The sequence below is a fragment of the Falco punctatus genome, assembly GCF_963210335.1.
Source record: "Falco punctatus genome assembly, chromosome: 5".
Taxonomy (NCBI): domain Eukaryota; kingdom Metazoa; phylum Chordata; class Aves; order Falconiformes; family Falconidae; genus Falco; species Falco punctatus.
This window is the reverse complement of record NC_137584.1, coordinates 85,528,935-85,552,014: the sequence shown is the minus strand read 5'-3', so window position 1 is coordinate 85,552,014 and position 23,080 is coordinate 85,528,935. Positions and strand designations below refer to the sequence as shown.

Below are 23,080 nucleotides of genomic sequence, written 5' to 3'. Positions count from 1 at the left end.
AGCACCCCACAGCCCATGACCCCTTCACCAGGTAGTCCTTGCAGCTAGACCTTTTCTGTCCCAGAGAATATCTTTGTTCTCCAGGTGCGAAGCACTTAAAGGCCAAGTTCTCTACATGACTATCACCTGTGGGAAGACTAAAAACAATTCAGGGTGACTGGTGCCCTTCCACTTTCCTGATAGGCCACCAACACCTCAACACACCAATGGTTTGCTACCCCATAGAAAAGACAGACACACACAAGGGGGTTTGTAGGTTCAGTTAAAGGCTTTGAGTTTGAATGGCAGGAATGCCTCCAGCTGAACCGTCTGCCAGCGAGCTGAAGTGTTGAGACAACACAATTTTATTACTTGATGAGCACAAGATGGCTGATACTTTGTGAGAACATACACAGGGATAGGATCTCAGGGATCCATCAAAAACTTTACAAATCATGAACAGTGGAATAGAAATATGCTAGGAATGGGGAGGATCTAATACAGCCAGCAAGCTGAACTTTGTCCCATGGGACTTTGTCCTATGTCCTCTGTCCTCTCCCACAGGAGCTACCATCATCATTTTTCAGGATCTTGCTCTAAGAATTGCTGATGTGGTGTCAAGGAGAGCCAAGGTCTGCCCTCTGACCTGCTGAGCATTTTGAAGCCAAAGAGCACCTTTAGACCACAACTTTGATCATTGGTTTATGCGCATTTAAGGGGGACTGGGAGGACAGTTTATGATGCAACGAGATGTTCTGAGGAAGATTTCTTCTGCAACTCATAGCTCAAAGGCTGTTCCCTTTGAAGATTTGTGACACCTTGCAGTCAGACTGGTGGCATGAAGAATCCAAATTCTACCAGAAGGCTCACTCATCCCTCTCAGATCCCACCCCGAAGACAGGTATGAAAATGCAGAATGCTTACCTGAGCTGGAGTGCTGGCACAGGGAGCCATGGGCATGGGCCACAGTAGACAGTGGGCTTAAGAAGCGTCCCTGGATAAAACCCTGTCTGGAGCCTTCTGCGTGCTGCAGGGAGGGCACTGGGGGGACAACTCTCCTCTCGATTTTCCTGTGCAAAGATCCTAGGACTTAGGGCACAAAAGTCCAAGTGAATGAGAATTAGTAGCATCCAGGCAGTTAAAAGCTACATAACAAATTTTATTCATACCAACTTCCCAATTTTGTTCTCAAATTTAGGTGGGTTAAACGTTAATGGGAAAGTATACTACAGACACCCCTTCATCACTCATTTAATAGGCACAACAGAACGGACTTGTAAGCTACAGTTACAAAACTTTAACTGAATTACTTTCTCAAACCCAACTAAGCACAGTAAAACAGCTGACAGCCAGTCTGAAGTTTGGAGGTGGAAGATAAACTCCTTTAATACCCTCATTAGCAGTGCTGGGAAGAATGAGTGAGTTGTTTCCTTGAAACTTGCACTAGCTAATATTATACTGCATTCTCTACGGTGACATTTAAAATACACACAGTGTATAATAAACTAGACCACCTGAAAGTTTGGTGAGGGAGAAGACAGACCTGAAGAGCTACCTGGTAATGTGGTAGAATCTGCTGTCATGTAAGAAGAGGCTTAAGACAGGAGAAACCAGGTGAACGTTTATTGCCTGTGTTACATGTGATGTGAGAGTGAAAGACCTAATCTTTGCTTCTAGCCTACACACTGTATAAATCTGTAAAATTGCCATATATGTATTTTGTGGACTTAAAAATCTATCTAGGCTTTTGACAGAATAAATTCCCTTCCAACCACAGTAGTCAGACTATTTGTTTCTGGAACTATATAACACCATCTGTTAAAATCTAGTCTGACTTTCCCAGCGATTTAGAGAAAAACAGTGTTAGGAGACACATTAGTAATTTAATGCAGATAATTCCCTTCTGCACTTCCCATTAACATCAATCACTATAGTCAAACTCTTTTGTGTACTGAAACTACCAAAGTCAAGAAGCACAAACATCCTGAGTTCAGAGGAGAGGATCCAAGGTTCCCGTTAGAGCGGAGGACAGCCAGGAAAGGGGGTTTCCTGCTAAAGTGAAACTTCATCTTTTTCAGAATTTGGTTTCAGTTTGAATCAGATAAAATCTTTTTTTCTTCCCGGTCGTCCAGTCAGCAGGAAGCTGCTCAGACACTGGAACAGCTCAGCCTCCATCCTAATACCAACAGCAAAGGCAGGTATCGGTGTCACTGAAGGCTGGGGCTTCCCAGACTCCCTGAATCCCTGGCCAGTCTCCCAGGGGCTGGCAGGCAGCTGTGGAGAGGGAGAGGGGGTTGCCTCAGGACTCTAGACATTTAGCGAAAGTTCACTGAGTGCAAGAAATTTTAGTCTCTAAGATGGGGAATCTATCAAATAAAACTTGTTGTGAGCGAGAACCTTAAAGCTAATCTCTTCATCTGGAAGCTCTGCCTAAGGCGTTGGTTCTCACAACATGAAGGAGAAGGACGGTGGGTACAGGACCCGTGTCCTGCAGTTGCAGTAGCACTGACAGCAACAGGAACGGAAGGTTCAGCTCACAGGAACTCCCATAACGTGCCTGAGTATCGGGAACCTTTTCCTGGTCTCCCTTCCAGCGTGACCTCTAGAGAGGGTGGCTGAGCTTCAGGGGGATGCACTCCAGAACCACTGCCCCTCGTACTGCGCATAGACATCGTACTGTTTCTTTTGCCCCTTCACAAACACAAGCATCTTCTCCACTGCTCAGGCTGGAAACTGTGGCAAGATGCTCCTTCTGTACGGTGTGCGTACGAACAAGTGGGCCCTCTCGCACTCAGCTGATGCAAACAAGAAGAAAATACAAATAATATCCCCTCCCCTCATTAAAACAATTACCAAAATATATAATTCTCTAACAGGTTTCAGCTGTTCTATTAAAATGTATATAATTTAAAATTATCTATTTGAATATAATTCAGCTATATTATTTTTTGAGATGTAAATGATTTTTTTTTTGTTTAATTAGCAGTCCATGTGCTCTGTGGTAAGAACATTACCCTTTAGTATCAGAATAACGTCCTGCACATTGCTGACTTCTCCCAACACAGAAATGAAGCCAGGGAAAATCGAAGGCATTTGTTATCTTGATCGAGGGACTCAGAAATATTGCAAGATGATACTTCTAGTGCTTTTGGACTTTCCAGTGTTCTCTGGAAAGGGACAACTACCCTGCTGGGTAATTATCCTAAATAAACCATGCCTGAACCTTAGGCTGCAGCACATTCATCCTGTGCTGTTTCAACTTGGATCTGACATGCTGTATTGGGCAAAAATCATTTTGCGCTATGTCTCTTAAAGACCTTCATATAACCTTCTGCTAGGCAGACCTTCTACGGCTCTACTTTCTACTGTCAGCTGATAGAAAGAAATATTACTCACTGCATGTTTGGAACCCAGATCAGTCTGGAGCACTTTTGCATTTTGTTCATATCTTTCTGGAGGTGCAATGATCACAGAGAATAAACTTCCAGCTTCTAAAATGTCTTCTGCCTATCAGGCAAACAAACCAACATCCCCTGGAAGTTTGACAGGGCAAGACTTTCTGCACCAAGCCAGAGGGTGACTGAAGCTTTTGGAGTTTACATTCTCTTCATGGTGTGGTTATGGTGAGAAAACAGAATTACGAAAAACTACACCATCTCCCTCTGCAGATGTGCTCCTTGGGTGTCTGAGTCAGCGCTGCTAATGTTATGGAAACCTCAATACCACCCCTATTTTTTTTAAATAACCCTGAAAGGCTAATCAAAGCGTGCACAAAAATCTTTTCACTTGGGCACTCAGATTTAGAAAACAGAGGCAATACCCTTACCTAAATCAACAGTTGTATCTGGGAGCTGCAGAACAGCAGGGCATGCTGTGAAGAGGCAGGCCACTTTCTGTTGCTTAATTTGATCATCCAAAGTAGAAAACATAATATTAGTGGGTTTTTTTTCACACTGCAGAGGCATTTATAAAGATGAGTGGTATGTCAGACTGGGTGAAGAGAGGATGGCTGTCCTTTCCTACGGTACCGGAATGGAAGATCGTTGCCTGAAACTACTAACAGCCAGAAGGTTCAGAATAATGACATAGAGGTGGTTTCTCACACCACGTGTAGCTAAATTGTAGGAAACATTGTTAGCATCTTGTTGTAGATACTTAAGTATAGAGCAGCACAAATTCAAAAGGCTGTTGGACAGATTAATGGAAGTACATCTAAGGGTATCAAACATTATTCCCAGCCTGGGAAATTATTGCACCTCAAACGACAGAGGATGAACAAGTATCGTTTAGCCCCATAGTCTCTTCTTGACTTTGGTCAGTAATGGATGCATAATTTAAATACAGTGCATTTATACTAGCTACGTATGGCCATTTAACTGGCCACAACCAGAAAGAGAATAGGGAGGCTGGGCTGAGGTTCAGGCCTTGCTGCATGAAGGCTACTGCTACCACAGCAGCACAGTTGGGGGAGAGGAAAGAGAGAGGAACGGACCTGCCATCAGCACTGAACTGCATGTAGGTCAGCCAGGAGCATCACTGATGTGCGTGATTTACGCAGTTCTGGTATCACAGTGGAAGACATTCTGACCACCAGGGATGTAAATTAAACTTTGGGCTGAAACACAAAATGCAATGCAAAGTAAACCCTTAACTTGATGAGTTTTGCTCTTTACTCTTTTGCTAGGTGTCTGAACAGATATCAGTCTCCTTGATTTATTCATTATTCAAAGCAAAATACCTAGTCCATAATGCAAAAGGTACATGCACAAGTTACAGTGTGCAATTCTGGGTTTTAATGGAGAGATAGCCTTCTCAAAATCAGTTTTCCGTAGAGAATATTCATAGGATTTCCCCAATTCTAAGCATTATAAGCAATAGTATTTCAAGATATCAAGCATATTCCAAATGAGAACAAAAGTAGTATTGTGCTAAACACTGCCCAAAGTGCAAATGAAGCATTTGGCACCTCTCTCCTGTGGACAGGTTAAAAATCCCACCAGAAGAGAAAGAGGCTCCAAAGGCACCCAGGAAGGCTGCAACACATCTAGGAAATTAACCCAGAGTCTCAGAGTGGAGCCTTTACACAAGCAAACCTTTCTTAGGGTAATTCTCCACTGGTAGAAAAAGTGTGATTTTGTAACTATCACTGCATAGTGCCAGAACAGTAAAGCCAGCTCACAGCCAGCAGGCTGCCTGGGACTGGCCCAGGTTAGTTACCTGTACTTTCAGTTCTGGGAAAATTAAAAATAAACAAAAAAGAGCCACACAAAAATGGCAAAATGCCCAGCTCGTGGGGTTTAATGGTAAGAGTATTTTCACCACCATTTACCAAACTGCACTGCATTGGAGGCTGTGTTGGCATGGGAGGGGAGAGGAGGTTTCATGTATTCGTATCCTGATGATGGGACTTAACTCTGCAAAGGACACCGAGGCACTGGAAAAGTGACACTGAAAACAATAAAGGGTGAAACATTCTGCTTTTGTTCCTCTGGGCAGAGGCTTGCTCCGGCACCTTCTATACCCTGGACCAAGTGTCCCACCACCACGCTGATGATCTACATCACGGTGACCCACCCTGACATTTTGATTTTCTCAACACATGTCTGTTTTCATCGCAGCTTTCTACACGTTTTGATTCTGCTCCTGTACAGGAAAAAAATGCCCTCAAAGGTAGTTCTGCTTGATCAAGATCTCTTCTGAGAAGAGACTTAAGGCTTTATGGAAGAAGAGGATCCAGACTGGGCAGTTGGCTCCCTAGCTCTTCTTCTGTGAATCCAGCTCAAGTAATTTTAGTTAGTGACTCTCTCGCCCCACTTCGTTTACTTTGTGACATTAACATGGTGCTAGATGCTAACTCACCGCTCTGGAGACATATGTTCGAGAGGCAAAATATCCAGTCATCTTTAGGCGGTTTGCCACCATCCTTCACCAAGCCCATTGCAGAGACAACTGCAGAAAGTTAGATCAGAAAGCAGATATCAAACCACATTACACAAGGGAAACAAATGCTATCCAGGAAACCTTTTTACAGGTCTAAATTATAAATGATTCCTTGGAAGAAGTTTTATTTTGGAGAAGCGTTTGGTGAGATGCTACATTTGACCACAGACAGCTGGGCTGTTTAATCATTTAGTATCATTTACATCCATAGCAACTGATTTAATCCACTGTGTATATCTGACTACAAACCTTCAGTGAAAAAGAAGAAATAGCATACATATATACATGTCTCTGTGTATAAGTAGATACTATAATTGTATGTATTAATATATGTTTATATAAACTACTATACACACAAAGAGCTGCAGTGTCTGATATGATTACAGCATCTCATCTTACAATAAAGAAAATACAACACCATTTTTTGACTCAGTTCACTGAGGATACAGAGATTTCAAAGACAAGAAGAGTTCTTATGTTAATAAATCATTTCTTTTCAGCTTTTGCACTTAGCAATTGCATGGAGCTAATGCTACATAAGGGACAGGGATGATTGTCAAGAGTGAGTCTGACTAAATTGTTTTGATTGTCCACAGTAAAAAGATGATGCAAATGAATGCCTCAGCTGTTACAAAGCTAGCTTGGTTTCCCAGTAAGCTCTTAATGATATTTGTAAATACGCTTCAGTATTAGAATTCAGAATTTCAGGAATATAGTATTCAACATAATTCAGCGTAGCATGATACTGCCCACACAAATAAAGGTAAGTAAGCCAGTACATGAAGAACTAAAGGAAAAGGTAAAGCTATTTGCAGGAGAGAATACTATAACATAGAAATGCACTTGATGAAATATTTAAGGATATATTGAAACAGAATAAGGAGAACAACTCTTGCATTTTCTTTCTAAAAGTTCAGTGTGTCCTTCTACAGTCAGATCACAGCCTTGAAGCTGTTTGATTTGAAGGGAAAATCACAGCCTATAAGCAGAGCCAATTTTAAAGATGAACGCCTCTGGCTACTGAGCCCAAGAGATGCCAAGTCTTTTAGGTAGCAGCATAAAACATCCATCATACTCCTGCAAGCAGCCAAGTGTGCATATGAGGGGAGAGGATTTACATTTGCCAGAAGGCTTCATGCCTGCCCACAACCACTAGTGGGCTAGTCCAGTGGTCCCCTCTTGAAATTTAGGATAAGGTTGTCCCCTGCGAAGGATCACTATTTTCTAAGTGTGGTCCAACCTTATGTTTGAGAGATGCTTTTAAAAGCTAGAGAAAAAAAATTACAGCTGGTGCTGGCCCTCTCTATCAAAAATAATGCTGCTTGGGGGAAACTGCACAGCAGAACTAAGGTGGCACTATCCTATGCATTTGTGCCAATAGTCTTCATTACAGACAAATTGATATGAAATACTGACAATAAGGAAGATCCATATCAGGAACCTAGTGCTGAACAGTCCAGATGCAAGTTCTGTGAGTCATTTGATCCTTAAGTATGGGCTCCCTGAGGTTACCAACAGGAGCCATTTGATACTCCCCAATTGCCATCTATCTCATTTACCTGTGCTTTTATATAGGCTGGGACTTTCACCAGGTCTCAGATCTGCTGCACTTAATCTTTCATTTAAAACATGGAAAAAATCCTCTTGATAGTATTTCCTATGCAGGATTCTTATTCTGCCGAGAGTCTCCCCTTACAAAGACAGGGGTGTCTGGGCAAAGGCCAGTCTCTGTTGCTGGCAACAGCTGTATGGCCACAGTCACCAACAATCACAGTTGCAGATCTATTTGTGCCTTCAGCTTTTGCCTGCTATACTGTGAAACTAGCATAGCATTGCTTTTCAAGTCACTGTTTGAAAGAGGATAGAGAACCTGAAAGCAAATAGGTAATGAAAACCTTCTGCCTTCCAAAGCAGCTAGGTCTGCTCAAGAAGACAAAAGGCAAGACAGTGGCATGAGCTTTGCATTGTCAACACAGTCAAAAGCCCCCTCCTGCATACTCCATTTGTGGTTTAAGAACAATTCATCCTGTTGTAAACATTGCTCACCTCAACCACAGTACTGCAAAGGCCGGGAAGAATGGGCTTGTCTACTGCACACACGTTAGTCACACTAAAGCCTATGGATTGTGCAACAAGCCAGTGTTTTGCACTTTCGGGTTCACCACTCTGACCCCTGATAACTCTCTCCCATCCCACCTGTATCTTACACATACTGTTCCTCAGTGCTTCATTATATGTCCATTTCCCATAGAGAAAAAAAAAAAATAAAAATAGCCTTGTACTGCTGACTAAGCTATACAAGCACATTCTGTATAACAGTTTTAATCCAAACTCAGGTTAAAGATGCAAGATAGGCTGGATTACATTGGTATGACCTATTGTGACAATTTTACTTGACAGCACTAAGGAACTGAGCAAACGTATGTGGTTTTGGGCAGAGGAAATCTGGCTGCAAGAGAACTGGGGCAGAACTCAAGCCTATTCCTATGTGGCTGAGCTCCTTGGAGAGTATTCACAGTGCCTACTTCAGGTACGCAAATCAAGCACTCAGCATGGCCAACACAAAGGGAAGGACTCACACAGAAGACAGCTCAGAGCACTGACACTGAACGGACCCTCTGAAAGAGTTTCTCTCTCCATTGACCACATACAGAACCTGAGAAGGCTGGACTCTGGACTCAGTCATCTCCACTTAGATTTCTGAAGAGGATTATTTTGAGCATCTGCTAATGTAGACGTTCAGGCTGTGACTTGCAGCAATCCCCTATCAGTCCAAAGCACATAGCAGCATTTTTGTATTCAATAAATTGTTAGCGTTTCTACACGATTTTGTTCAGGCACACGAGTAATCACTGAGCTCCACCACACATTTGTTACACAGCTAAGTATATGATATGGCTCAGGGGCTTGGCCATGGTTCCAGGACTTGTTTAAGATCACACTACTCAGTAGAGGCATTAGGAATAGTTATCTAGGCAGCCCTGTTCTAAAATAGCTGAGCAGCATCCCTCTTGCATCCACTAATTTTGGTATTTTTCCTAACATCTTACAAAAATCCCTAAAAAAGGATTTCTAAGACAAAGTAAGTCTTGAATTTGTAGAGCAGGAACTTTATCTTTCCCTTATACTTACACATTTTTTTCTATCATTTTGGACCTCTCTTAAGTCTTTGACATTGCTGCTGCAAGCATCTAGAAGGACTTCAAGTCCCGAGACCACAGTTTCTGGGTACCTAATGTGAGCACCTGAAGCTTTTCATTAAGTGCAGGACAACTTCCCAGTAGGGCTCAGGTCTCTTTAACCTGCACCTGGAAAGGGAGGTATCCAAGGGTCCCAGCCACTCCTGGAAACTCTGTGCATTGCTCTCCTGGTGAGGCATACTTTCGACCCCAAAGGAGCTCCAGTCTCTTGACCCTTCTGTCAGGCATTCCAGCAAGATGACAACAAAGCTGCCAGCTTCATAAGGACACGCTAAACCTATTTTTAAAATCCTCTGCTCTCTGTCAGTTATAACACCCTTTTTGAAGGTTAAAATAGAAACCAGTTTCCAGCATCTACAAACCAAAACCCAATAGTTACTTTTGGCACCATCTGACACATTCTTGGCAGACTCAACAGGGAGGGCAGGAACAGGCTGGACATAAAGCCACTGACATCCTATCTGAAAACAACTCAGCCATACTGAAAAAAAATGCTTTAAAATGCTATATAAAAGGAAAACCTCTTTGAACAAGTTTATCATCATATATGGACAAAATGTAACTTTTAAACCAATTTTTGCAGAGCATGGGATGCTGTTGCCTCTCACCAAGGCACAAGCACTGAGATCTGTGCTCATAGCAGGAGCACTACACTAAAACCAGCAAGATAGAATGCAAATGTGCTACCAAGTCAAACAGCAGACACATTAACAGAAGAGGAAAATTGTGTTCCCAGAATTCCAGCCCATAACAGACGTCAAAAAAAGAGATTTATTCAAACAGATGCTCAGTAAATTCTAATCAGAGTTAAATTTGGAGCTTTTCCCTTTTTATCATGCCTTTGCATTAACTGTTGCTGTTACGCATGTGAAGTACCAGCAGTCCCTTATAATGAGCAAACATGCGCACTCTCCTAAAAATGCTGATGATTCAGCGACAGCGCTCATTAACCATCATTAACCAGGCCCAATCCCACAGAAGGACCTTGTTTTAGAGAAGCTCTGAGCAGTGTTATTCAGTTATTGCTAGCTGTAAAGCAGCCGTGACTATGGATAGCTACGATATTTTACAAAGGGAAATTCATTACCTGAAGCACTATACCTCTTGAAAAAACTTTCTTGTCCATGCAGAGGAACTTTTCTTCAGTCTCTCAAAAAAGTGACCAAGGAAATTGGATAGCAAGAACATCATCACTTCTGTTTCATCTGTAGATAAAAAACATAATACATTGCATCCTAGCAACAATAACAAGAGAGCAGATGATGGGAAAGGAGGATCCAAATATTTTTTTCCCTTTTTTAGCATCTTTCTAGACTTTGAGCTCAGCCCCTGTGGGACAGAAAGCTGGCAAACTGCTGGTATAGCAGCAAATAGAAAATCAAAGATGTACTTGCAGGGTCCTTGACCAACAGATTGCCAGCTTATGCCAGCTTTCCTTAAAAAGAGGCACTGATTTTTTATTATTTTTTTTTCACATCTAGTTGGGATCTCCAAGTTGAGTAACACTTGCAGAAAATTACTGGGAATCCAGGTATCAAATTATTCTCAAATTTAAAATGCTAAAAAAGAACCATGTGGAACAACTTCAAAACTGCGGAGGCTACCTCACTATAGCTCAGCCTACTCAGTGCTCTCAATATGGTTGAAAATTTAATGAATTAATTTTGGGAGAGGTCTTAAAATCTTTAAATGGAAGATAGAGCACTCAAGAAAAGCAAATTAGTGCACTTGAAACCAAAAACTAGCATAAAGAAACTACTCCATCATAATGAGCTGAACACCAGCAGGACAGTTAAAGGTAAGAAAGAGAGATCAAAGGAGTCTGTTCCTTTTGCAGAAGAGATATTTTAAGCTCAGAATCCCAAGCTCTGGTACAAAACAGCCACATAATCTCTCATGTAAAAGCAACAGAACTCATTTCTAATCCTTGTGGCTACACCAAAAAGCTATCAGAGGTATGATCTACGTTGAAGATAAGAGTTAAAAAATCAGGAGACAAAGAAAAAAGAACGAAAAGTACAAATAAACACTAGCCAGTCAACCCAGAAATACCACTGGTAACTTTTAAACTTATCTCAGCATTTTGAGAGAGGCTTAGTTTGTGATCTGAGTCCTATTAGCAGATGAGTTTGGACCATGAGTCTGAGATACAGGACGAAGCATCCCCTAAAACATAAGAATACTCCAGCTAGCTTGTTGGTATAAAGACTTACAAATTCAGAAAGCTAGTTACTGGCACATAACTACTTCAGGCTCAACCATGAGTGTGGGTTTGTATCTGTGTCACCGGAGGGGGAACAGACAGGTTCAGAGATGCAGAAGGGAAGGAGGATGCAAAGGATTCCCTGTCTGTAACTAGCCATGTTCAGGGAGCATGCAAATATCCAGGATGGCTTTTTTAAAAGCCATTAAATTGGCTGGCTGAGTCTGACTGCTTGAGGGATTTTCAAACCCCTTGACTTGCCTATTTTATTTTCACTTATAGACAACCCTCATGAAAGCACATATTCAAGATAACTGTGCATAATAGTGCAGAACTTCATAGGCTTTCTCAGTGCGACAAATAAGCCTTCATTTTGCCAAGTCACATTTTTTCCCTAGAACATCATCCTGCAGTTTCACTTCCTATTCAGTTTGGCTGCTTAAATAAATAAATTTCAGTCCCTCTAGCACTGTATCATTCATATTTAAATTGTTAGTCTACACATAACTGTTTTGTGCCTTCTGCACTTAATCTTTCAGCCTCTCTTCCTTACATATCCACTTGTGTTCAGGCTTATTAAGTGCTGGATGGAATCTATAACCAGAGCAAAGCCCTGCTTGTCATCCAAGTTTTGCTGCACTGGAATTATACTCAGTAGCACCTGCATACCGATATGAAGAAAAGCTGAGCTCAGTTTATGGCATACTGGAGTGCTTTTCACCATGTAACAAGTGGAGCAAATCTCTTCCACTGGAATGTGAATCACCCCTAATGCCATCCACCTTTTTACATTTACTGAGTTTTTCTCCTGACTAAGTCTGACCCTCAGGTTTGCCTTCATGAGGCTTCGCACTGTTCAGCTAGCTTGGCAGAACAGACCAACAAGCTGCAGCCCAGCTTCAGGCTGGGAGCCCTGCCTCCTGCTCTCTGGCAGATAAAGCTTTGGCAATTTAAAACACCCCTGCTCCAACCCTACCGATGTGCTGGGTGTCACAGCAGGCGTGGACACCTTGGTCCTTAATGCGCTGTGCATTAACCAAGCCGGGGATCAGCTCTGGGGCGCTGGCACGAGTTGCCCCTGCTGGGGGGGCAGCCCCCAGCTGTGAGGGGGCGGTTCGCTGTAACTGTCATGGCTTAAATTCCACCGGCTTGGGAGTCAGAGCTACCTGGTCAGTCTTACTCCTTAAACCTGACAGGGCTTCTAACCATGAGGGTATGGGAGCACCGGAGCGCTTATCCCTCTCTGCTCAAGCACTCTGCCTTTTATAACTTATTTTTCTTCTTGCAACAGTTGCTGGACAGCTTTGAAAATGTGCTTTAAGTATGCAGCATTCAGCTGTGTAAAGGTAGCCGAATAGGGATTCTCTTGTTTCTAAATACAATCATATATAATATATTGGTGTTTATTTGTCTACCTTTTTTTTTTTTTTTAATTCTGTAGGAGGCAGGGTGGTCCTGTGATTAACTCAACGCGTTTGTGCTCCAAAAATGTGGAACCAGTGATCATTCATGTCATAGTCTCCCTCATGAAACTGTGTTCAAAATGTTGCACACATTCTCTGCATTTTGGCTTTTTGCAGCTGCTGTGACTACTTCTACCTCCTTTTATCTTGTCAGGGAAATTCAGATTTCAAGTTCTTCAGAGCAGGCTTGTTTTTTTTTTCTGACCTGCTTGCATTTTGCTTAACATGAGGCGACTTGCTTATGCATACAGACCTGGACGATTTGAATGACAACTAACTACCAAACCAGAACAATTTGAGGAAATGTACTTTTTCTAGCTCTTCAGATCTTTTCTGTAACACTGATAAAGACTTTTTCTGAGCAATGTGGGCATAAATGAAACAGAACAGTAAGAAAAAGGCCTTACATTAGAGCCCTTTCATCACTCTCCCTACTTCCCTACCCAACTTCCAAAAAATGCAGGAATTTGGGATGAAAAAAAAATAATATGCAAGAAACAGAGTAAGCAGTGAAAACTCCTGAAAGCATAAAATGAATTGGCAGGCAGAGCAGTCAGATTTTAGAATGGACAACTCATATGTGCTAGAAAATCTATGAGAGAAGCAGCCCCTCACCTAGTCAGGAAGCAAAGCCCTCGGTTATGACCAGAGTCCCTTCTCCCCTGTGGCAGCATCACGCATTCTGACTTCAGCAATATTCCTGGGATAAACCAAATTGTTTGTCCTTTCCCAAGAAGTTCCTACCAGCTTATTTCAGACTCTCTTCGTGCACTGTACTTCTGTCTTTCACAGAAGTTCCCTCCTTCCTACTGAAACTAAAACTCCACAGAATCCTGTTTTTGGACACTCTATACCCGCCTGTCCAGGGAAAACAATTCCCTTCCTAAACCACCTTGAGGCTACGAGACAAGATTTTTAATGTCTTGGGGTGGAACAGGATGACGTGAAGGACGTGCTGTTTCTTTGCTGCTTTTACATGAACTTCTTTTGAGCCAGACTCTGTTTGATTAGATCCGTGAGGCTGGGATCATCTCAGTGTAGAGGCAGTGGATATACCAGCATTCAGTGACATGGCTGCAGACCTGGGGCTTTGGAAGAGGCTACGAATGTGGCAGTGAAGCTGGACCCGATAAGATATGCAAGTCCAAGCTTGTGCTTTTAACGTTCAGGGACTCGCGGGACTCCAGGACTCCTATGAGTGTAGTCTGTGGACATTCAAGCAGGTAAAAATAGGCTAAAAATTCCCTTTGGTGCTTCCATTTCTATTTCAGCAGAGTTCTCTGAGTACTCCATTCTTTACACAAAATTGCTCTACAAGTTCATTAATTATGTGAGAAAACCTTCCAAGGGAATGCAAAGAAGGAATAAATTCCACATTTAGATCTGAAACTAGGTATTTCCATGCAAGAGCAAGTGCAGATGCTGTAGCACATTAGACATCCCATTCTCTGCCTCCAGAAAATGTTACACATTTACATTATTAGTTAGCACATGCTAACTGAAGCCTGGGTTTGTGCTCACTCTTAGCTCTCACAGATGTTAGGGCTGATCACTGGGTCTGCTGGGAATTCTTTTTCTTTGGCTGATCCTCTTATCAGGTTTTCATTTTTCTCTCTAGCAGCTGCTGTAGAAGCTTATGGTTATGAAAAGAAACCCTCTTACTCTGGGAGCAGGGCTGCTGATGTCTGTACAGAGCCACATTTTTGTACTTCATGTGCAGCGAGAGGTGACACAGAGAGGAGAGCACTGGTGTGGCATGTACCAGCAGGTCACAGAGCTTTCTACTGGATCTACTTGTCAGAAGCCAGTGCAAGAACTGGTCCACTTCCTGAACAGCTTTGGGAAGCCCCAGGCTGACCACAACTCCAAAGACACACACTGTGATCCTTCTGGCTCCTTCAGGCTTTGTTCATGTGCTGGACGTTAGGTCTGTACTGTTTCTTTCCCCTTCAAGTTATTCTTCTATTCCTCTTCAGGCCAGTCCACCCTGCTTCTTCCCTCTCCTGCATCCAGAGTCTTCCTTCTCCAGGCTCCTCTTCCAGCCAGCCTCTCCTCATCCGGGCTCCCTTTGTCTCCTGGGGCCTCTCCTTGTCTCTTCTACATCCAGGGTACTATCTCTCCTTCCTCTGCTTCTTCCAGGTCTCTCTTCGTCCCCTTAGAGCTACTTAGCAGGACCCAGCCACAGCTGCACATTATCCACGTCAGCCAACCCACCGCCCCTGAAGCCAGCCCACAGCTGTATGTTATCAATGTTAATTAACTCAGCTTCATTCCTCTATAATTCTTCTACAGCTTCCCCAATCTGTCACCCCACCTCTGCCTCACAAGCAGACCCCCTGGGCTTACCTGCCCTGATGCAAAGGTCTGCTTTTGAGAAGGGGTTGTATCCAAACCATTCCAGCGTAGGCTCAAGTCCCCTCTCCAAGTTCAGAGCTCTTGCTCCTGATCCCCTCAAAAGCAAAGATCTTGTCTTCTCTGCAATTAAATTCGCAGTGCCACGTGGGGGAGCTTGTGCTGTGACTAAAGCTCATCACTTCCAGATCAAGAGAGGACAGCTCAGCAGCACTTCAGCCACTGGGAAGGCTGTTTTGGAAAGACTGGTTTAAAATCCTGACACATGGATGCATAGTGCACACGCACTTTAATAAAGGTGATCTTTTCCAAAGTGATCGTAGGTGACAGCCATCGGTTTTGCCTTGAAAAAGCAGCCAAACCCATAGCTCATAAAATATAACTCTCAAACCTTAGCAACTTCCAGTTGTCCTTAGCCTGGCAGATCAAGTAAAATGAAACCCACTCTATTTTAAAGGGATGAACAAAGCAAATGAGTATTGGGGATCAATTCCAGCCACCCAACGAGATGATTTTTACACACAGCAACCAGCCTTGAGTTAACTTTACTCCTTGCTGAGCCTTGTTTGGCCGCAAAGCCATCCTGACAGCTAAAGTAAAAGCAGGTGAACAAGCAATCCAAAAGGCAGGGAATCTGTCTCATCATATTTGGTATCTAGATGGACCTGAAGTCTGCTTGGAAAATCACAACTGTGCCTTAGAGACAAAACCAGAGTTAAAACTCACCTCCCAAGTCATTCAGAAAATAAGCAATCCGGTAGCCTGAGGATATGAAAAATGTAAATTTTTTACTTTTTATTTTTCTAAAACCAAAGAAGTAGTTTGAAAGCAGTTTATAAGTAGGAAGAAGGTAACTGGCCTTCTGAACCGTCCATCTGGAAAGGGTAGACAGATGGAGACGGTCCAGCCTTGAGCTGCACCCTCCAACCACCCCACAGGGTAGCCAAAGACCTCTCAGAAAGCATCACATTGCCTTGCACGCAAACCATCCCGCAGATGGGGTCATCGCCACCCGCGGGAGCAGCGCAGGAGAAGGGTGCTGCTAGGATAGAGGGCGGCAGGCGCAGCAGCAGCACACCACGCCTCCCCTTGGCGGCGGCGAGCGGGCAGGGGAAAAGGGGCGAGGGGAGACCGGAGCGGCCGGGGGCTGCCTGCTGCCGGCAGGGGCCGGCTCGGCACAGCACGGCACGGCTGAAGGCACGGCGCAGCACGCCGGGGCGGAGCCTGCGCCGGCACCATAAGAGGCGCAGGGCAGCAGCGGCATCCCCGTAGCGCGGCGGCGGGAGGATGCAAGCGATGCCCGGGGCGCCGGCGGCCAGGCCCTTCAAGCTGCGCAAGAGTTTCGGTAGGGGCTGCGCGGCGGCGGGGGGGCTGAGCAGTGCTGGTGGGCTGCGCGCACGCGTAACTCTTGTTCTCTCTCCCGCGCAGCCACCCGGCTGGAAGAAGTAGCAGGAATCCGGGCGAAGTTCCCAACAAAAATCCCGGTAAATCTGAGTTTTGTTCTGGCGGTTGCTGCCGCTCTTGACAAAGAAACGTTTGGAACGACTCCCTAAAGTGCTGGAGTGGAAGGGGGGGACCTGGATGTTTTCCATTTTACTAATTGTGTTTCTAATTAAACCCAGGTAATTGTTGAGAGGTACCATAAAGAGAAATACCTTCCTCTCCTGGACAAAACCAAGTTTCTGGTTCCCGAGGAGCTGACCATGACACAGTTCATAACCATCATCAGGTATGCAGTGTTGCAGTGGGGCTGGTGCTGCCCTCCTGGCAGGTACTTTCTGGTGCTGTGCTGGAGCATCTGTCTTCTTTGGTAGGGAGGAGGATAAAGGTGTTAGCACCGGCTTCCCTCTCTTGTAAGGCTTTAAAGAAAACCAACAGATGTTTTCACAGGTGCATTTGGGGGGAGGAGGGGGAAATGTGATTTATGCTTTTTTGGATCCATAAAGTCTTTTCCCCTAACTGTAGTGAGTATATACTAGGCTCCTGTTCTGCTTTCTTTGTGCCTGATGAACTTGCTGCTGGGGCTCTGTGCTTCTGTTCTGCTTACAGCTGTCACTGCCTTGCTCTCTTACTGTGCCTTGCTGAATTTGCTCAGGTTCAAAGTAACTCTTAGGTGTGAGTGACATGAAATGTGCTTCTGAAGTTTTCTTTTGTGAAAACACTACAGGGAAAAGTCTCCCAAAGTGCTTAGTGATGTTCTCTGAGAAAGCATGAAAGCTATGTGCTTTCAGCATGTTTTTTAGAGTATGGAAAAGATCTCTCTAGATGTTGTGTAAAAGATGCTTTTGGCTCTTGGACAACTTGGGTCCTGATCCCCATATGTAACATCTCTGAAAAGGACTCTTCTTTTGAAGATAGACTTTATAATAAGTGTAACAGACCATGCTGGAATCCTTTACTACAGCTGTACTGCAGAAGCTTTTTGTTTCTACTCAGCACTTTCACCCTGCTAATTGGGAGCCCAAAGCCCAGCCTCAGTAGCACTCATGGTCTAACAATGTAAGCTTTTCCTCTAAGCACAAGCCTTTCAGGTTCCAAACATACATGCTAATGAAAACGTTAAACCACATCATGACTTTACACAGCATTTCTTGTACACAGTTCATGCAGCTGCTCAGCCTTATGTCTTTCATAAACTAAAGTTGAAATCTTACTAGATTTGCTAAGGCTTAATCCTTTGTTTCTCCTTCCTTCTTCAATTAGAAGCAGGATGGCTCTAACTGCTACACAAGCTTTCTACCTGCTGGTGAACAACAAAAGCCTAGCCAGTATGTCCTTGACAATGGCAGAAGTGTACAGGGACTACAGAGATGAAGACGGCTTTGTGTATATGACATATGCTTCCCAGGAGATGTTTGGATGCTCTTTACTCACTGCTCAAGGGAAAACTACAGAATGCCTTCAAAAAACTTAAGGCTTGGTCCATGTGCTGCAGCGAAACAGTTTGCTATGAATCATGCCTGTGACATGAACCTTGGAGATGCTCCTTCCAATGGGAGCTCTTGAGCTCTGTAGTGGGGAGTTATGACCCAAAAGCTGGCAGGACCAGCTCAAGGCAGAAATGGTGGTACACTTTTCCTAGTTAATAATTTGGATATATATTTTTATATTTGAAGACACTACAGGATTTGGTTTTTTTTTGGAACTGTATCTCACTTTTTGGCAATATCAGTCTTTGTTATGTAACTGATTTTTAAGGTGTCCTTAAAGCCTAAGTCTAAGAGTAAAATAAAGAAGCTTTTAAGTATTAAGTTGTATGCTAGTTTTAATCTGGGGAAAGACTGTAAAAGTCTGTCTAGGAGAAGGTCCTAGAATGATTCTGGGAATTTGAACTCAATACCTCTTGAATGAAGCATTGCTTGCACAGCTCTTGAGTTTCTCAATGCCAATAACAAGGTTTAAGTTGGGTCATAGAGGAGCAAAACCATACCTATAAATGGTTCTTTAAGTTAGATACCTGAGCTGCAAGATTAAGCAGACTGTGCTAGAGCAGGGTTCAAATGCAGTGTTAGGTTTAACACCTGGGTAAACTACTGTCAGCTGTTGCAGAAAACACTGAATATCTGTGATACAGGTAACTACTTGTTTAAATAAGCAAAACCAACTAGTTGTCAGCATAACCTAAATGCAGATAGCATGACTTTAACTGTAGTTTAATCAAATGTTCATCTGTTCTTACTACTAAATTCTGCCAGTCTGGCTGCTGTAGATAAACTGTCATATCCATCCCCTACAGCCACCTGCTTGTCAGTTCCCCTGAAGGACTTCAGTGAGCCTTCTTTCAAGGATGGATAGAGCTATGTCACATACCTGGTGATTAAGAGGTGTTCCAGTGCCTCTAGAAAATGTCAAAACTGTCATGTAGTGAGATACTGATTCATCTCAACATACAGACTTGGTTCCTAAACACCTATTAAAGGAACACTTGACAAGAGGCTTAGTCTGAAGTATAGCTCAAGCTATCTTTCCTGGTTTTCTCGTATGTGAGGAATGTATTGGGAAGTTGTAAGTGTTCTGATTGTGCATGATCAACTTAAAACACCAGGTCACTTAAAAATCTGTCACAGTAGGCAGTTAATTAATCAACATCTGGCAGCCTTAGTTTAGGATTGGTCAAATTGTTACAATATGATGCAATCCTTCTGTGCAGTACCAAACTGATCTGCAGAATGATTAATGTAGGAATTACTAGACTGCAAAGAAAGAAGTGTTGACAGTATTTAAATTATGCATAAGGAAGGAATGTGTGTGTAAGCTCTTTGCAGTGGGTCTCTTGCAGTAACAATCTCTTGAATTTAAAGCTCTGAGCAGACCTGGGTTCAAGCCTCTAAACCAGGGGTTTTAGAGGAGTACCCTCTTTAGTGAAGGCGGTGTTTGCCAACTCATGTTTCATGAGCTGAGGAACAAAGAAATCATTGACCTGACTGACTCTGTGGAAAGGCTAAGGCTATGTCGGTATAGGTTATGAAAACACGTGGGCTTTGGGATCCCAGAATCAGTTGCTTGGATAGATTTCACTTATGCTTGTAATGGAAACAGTTTCCATTGCACAAATTGAACTCAAATAGTCATTTGTTACCAGCCCTCAGGGAAGCAGAGACACCTGCTTGGCAGGAGCACCACACAGCAATGCTGAACAGCTGTGGGAACCTTGGGGTGGGGGGAGCATGGGGACACCTCACTGTGTTCAGGCTCTTTTGCTTCTCTGAGGGCTGGGCTTCTATTTTGCTTCATTGGCTCCTCTGTTTTCCTGTCCTGTGTGATACTTGGTACATGGAAAGCACTACAGATTCTTGGCTGGAGCAATTTTATGTCTAACAGCCAACTTTTTTTGGTTTGTAATGTAGTGGCTGAGGTGTAAGTGTTGATCCCTCCAGCATTTACTGACATTAGGCTATGATGTCTAACAGGCTGAGTCACAGGACCAGCCAAAAAAGTTACACAAGGAGAAGGTCAGTTGCAGGTAAAGAGCATCATTATAAGCCTGTTTAAACTGGCCTGCTGAACCTAGAAAGAAGTCCCGTGAACTGGGAAAACTTCACCATTGGGTAATAGTAACAGAGTTGCCATTCTACCAGGTGTTAAAGCAGATAGGACTAACCTTTGAAGACAGTTTTCAAAAATCCTTAAAATAATAAACTACCAATTAGATGTCCAAATAAATTAGTTACCCTGCTTGTGGAGTTGCTTTAGTATCACTAGAGGCTTTGGATTCAGCCTATCGTCCCTTGAAGTGCAGGGAACAAGGATTAGAAAAGAAGCAAACAGAAAAACTTTGCTCTGAGTAACATAAGCAACTGAGATAACTGCAGCTACTTCCAATGTAGCTGCTGTTGAAGAGCTAATATTTGCTCGAACAAATACCTATTGATTAGAGACAGGTACATATTTTTTTGCGACGAAGGACACCATGCTCTAGTAAGTAAATTCTATAGTTCTTCCCAGCATACCCCCGATGTAAAAAAACATGGCAGAGATGCCACTTGTTTGTAAAAGTATCTTGATTTCTGAATTACGATATGGACGTGTGTTCTTTAATATCCAAAAAATCTAACAGAGAAAAGGAAACATTCTGAGGATACTTCTGTTTCTGCCATAGACTACCGACTGAATCCTGGAAGGTACTTGGTGCTTTGGCTTCAAAGTCCTTATGTATGTACGTGTTCTGCTGAAGTAACTTGTTGGATTGGGTCCACAGCACTCAGCCCCATTTTCAAATATAAACCCAATGAAACTAAAAGGATACTGAATATAAGTGTGGGATGAGGACTGAAATTGCCCTTGCTGTTGAAGTCCTGTGGTTTGGGTTATTTTTGTTTTGGTTTGGGTTTTTTTGGGTTTTTTTTGAGTATTGTCTAAAATAGAGTACTGGGGGAGCTGTGACTTTGACATAGCCAAGTGGAATCATACAGGAAAGAAAAAAAAATAAGCTCTGTTTTTTGTGAGTTCACCAAGGTACTAAAAAAGTTATGTTAATAACCACAAATACTGCTGGAGTTATTGAAAGGGAAGTAGGAAAGCAACTAAAATCTGAGGCTGTAACCTTGCTGCACAGAAATGATATTTTAATGAAACATGCCATTCCGTTCTGTAATGTATGCCTGCACAGTGGCTGCTCTGGGAACACGATCACCTTCTTGTTTTCAAGACTTGAGCAAACTTCAGTCCTGAGGGGCATGCTGTGGGCTGCGTGAACTCTGAATGCTCATCAGGGCAACTGGAGAAGAACACAGTAGCAATTCAGAAAAACCACTTATAAGCTCTTGGGTTTAGTTCTTAAAAAAATGTCTTAGCAATGCATTTGAATTTCAAGTGGGTAGAATAGGTGTTTTTTTTCTGTGCCTGCTAAGACTAGAGATTCATCTGTCTGTACTTTCCTTGCTACAGCTGATGTCCTACAGCCATCTACAAACACAGCTACAAGCTGCGTACCATGCTTTATGGAGTGCAAATTGACGTTTGTTGCTGCAAGGCAAACATGATAACCTCAGCTTGGGCTTTAGCACATAAGCAACAGCAGGAGCTTTCCAAACTGTTTGAATTTAAAAATGACTTCACATTGTGTGTGGGTAGAATAAATAAACTAATGAATGGGGATACTAATCTTCTCACCCAAATACTGCAGGCAACAAGTCTTGTGAACGTAGATAGGCTATTTATTGTTTTCCCCATGCTAACTACTTCCAGATGGTGGCAGCTTCAGGGTAAAAATATTTAAAATGATACACTGTTAAACACACTAAGTGACAGACTGTGTCCTCCTCTTCAAATGAGGCTTTTGTTTCGCTTATGTAAAATACAATATATTAAGAAGGTCAAATGAAATAATAGGACGGAATATAACTTTCAGCATAAAATTGCATTGCTCTATTCCCTTTTCGAGAAAGTCCGTATAAAAACTAGGGGAAGAAAACCAAAAGACCTAACAGAGAGAGAAACTATCTTCAGAATGCTGTTTTTTAACTTACAGACTATGAAGTGGAGGGGAACAGTAGAAGTGTTTTTGTGGAAAACTTCCAGGGATCCTTGAAAGGTGGTTGAGAAACGCAGTGTCATATATGCTACAGTACAACCTATGTACAAAACTTCTAATGGCACAGACGCTCCCCTTAAGGATCACTGTTCCAGAAAGATTTCTAGACAACTCTCCTGAATTGTAAAATATCCCATTCTTTTTCTGTGGTTTTGGATCATTTGCAAACTTTAGAGGGGAAAAAAAAATAATTCTGCCTACTGAGATGTGCTTAGATTCTTTAACCTTCCAAAGATGTTTTGTAACGGTATAATGGCAGCTGTAGCCACTTCCTGCCCCCCCGCCCCAATGTTTTTAGGTTGCTTCTTAAGAGCACAAGTTTCCTAGTTATCTGCTACTTGTTCCTATACAGTCCACAACAAGAAAAAGCAGTTAGGTCGTGTAATAAATAATGGCCTGACCCTAGTTTAGAGGAACATGAATATAATTTTAATGAAGGTGGGTAATGCCCTTAAGGCTCACCTCCAGAAAGTCATCGTCTTATTGCTCCCTGCCTCTTCTTTTCTGCCTAACACTTCTCTTGTGGCCATAATGTTCCTGTGGCACACGGCTATAGCAGCATAGCCTGGGTGGGTTTTGAAGAACATATAGCAAGTATCGATGCCAGAGTGAAAAGCAGTGCTGTCCCTGCCCCTGCAGCAGCAGACTCAGTGGGGAGGGGGTGCGCCTGGCTGGGTGCACGTGGAGTTTCCAGAGCAGGCTGGGGCTGAGGAGGGGCTGCTCAGGCCACTCAACACTTACATCATGTCCAGCAGAGACTGTAAAGGGCCTTTATGAGTACGCCTGTGATTTGTTGCAGGGTGGGCTTGGTCCATGGCGTTTATTTTTGCAATACTCCAAGACCCTGGCTTCGCTTTCTTTCTGTAACAGAAGCACAGTCTGGATCTTCATCAGGCCTTCAGCCCAAGCC

General features: G+C 43.1%; 2 protein-coding genes across 7 annotated transcripts in view; one reads left to right on the top strand and one right to left on the bottom strand.

The window, feature by feature from the left end:
• Positions 1 to 1,214: 1,214 nt before the first annotated feature.
• EXO1 (exonuclease 1) overlaps positions 1,215 to 23,080 on the bottom strand; it is a 70,064-nt gene continuing 48,198 nt past the window's right edge. For 4 of the 6 annotated variants that reach the window (XM_080389743.1, XM_080389739.1, XM_080389740.1 and 1 more), the window contains 2 exons: positions 10,207 to 10,324; positions 1,215 to 5,928 (listed from right to left, as the gene is read on the bottom strand). The gene's annotated coding sequence lies outside the window, so the exon portion shown is untranslated. The remainder of the gene's footprint in view (positions 5,929 to 10,206; positions 10,325 to 23,080) is intronic. The other 2 variants (XM_080389742.1, XM_080389738.1) reach the window with 2 other exon arrangements.
• On the top strand, positions 10,318 to 18,384 carry MAP1LC3C (microtubule associated protein 1 light chain 3 gamma). The gene is given in 5 exon segments (XM_080389774.1): positions 10,318 to 16,482; positions 16,566 to 16,621; positions 16,760 to 16,866; positions 17,841 to 18,037; positions 18,040 to 18,384. Coding segments are annotated over 5 exon segments (522 nt in total). The 5' UTR covers positions 10,318 to 16,424; the 3' UTR covers positions 18,144 to 18,384.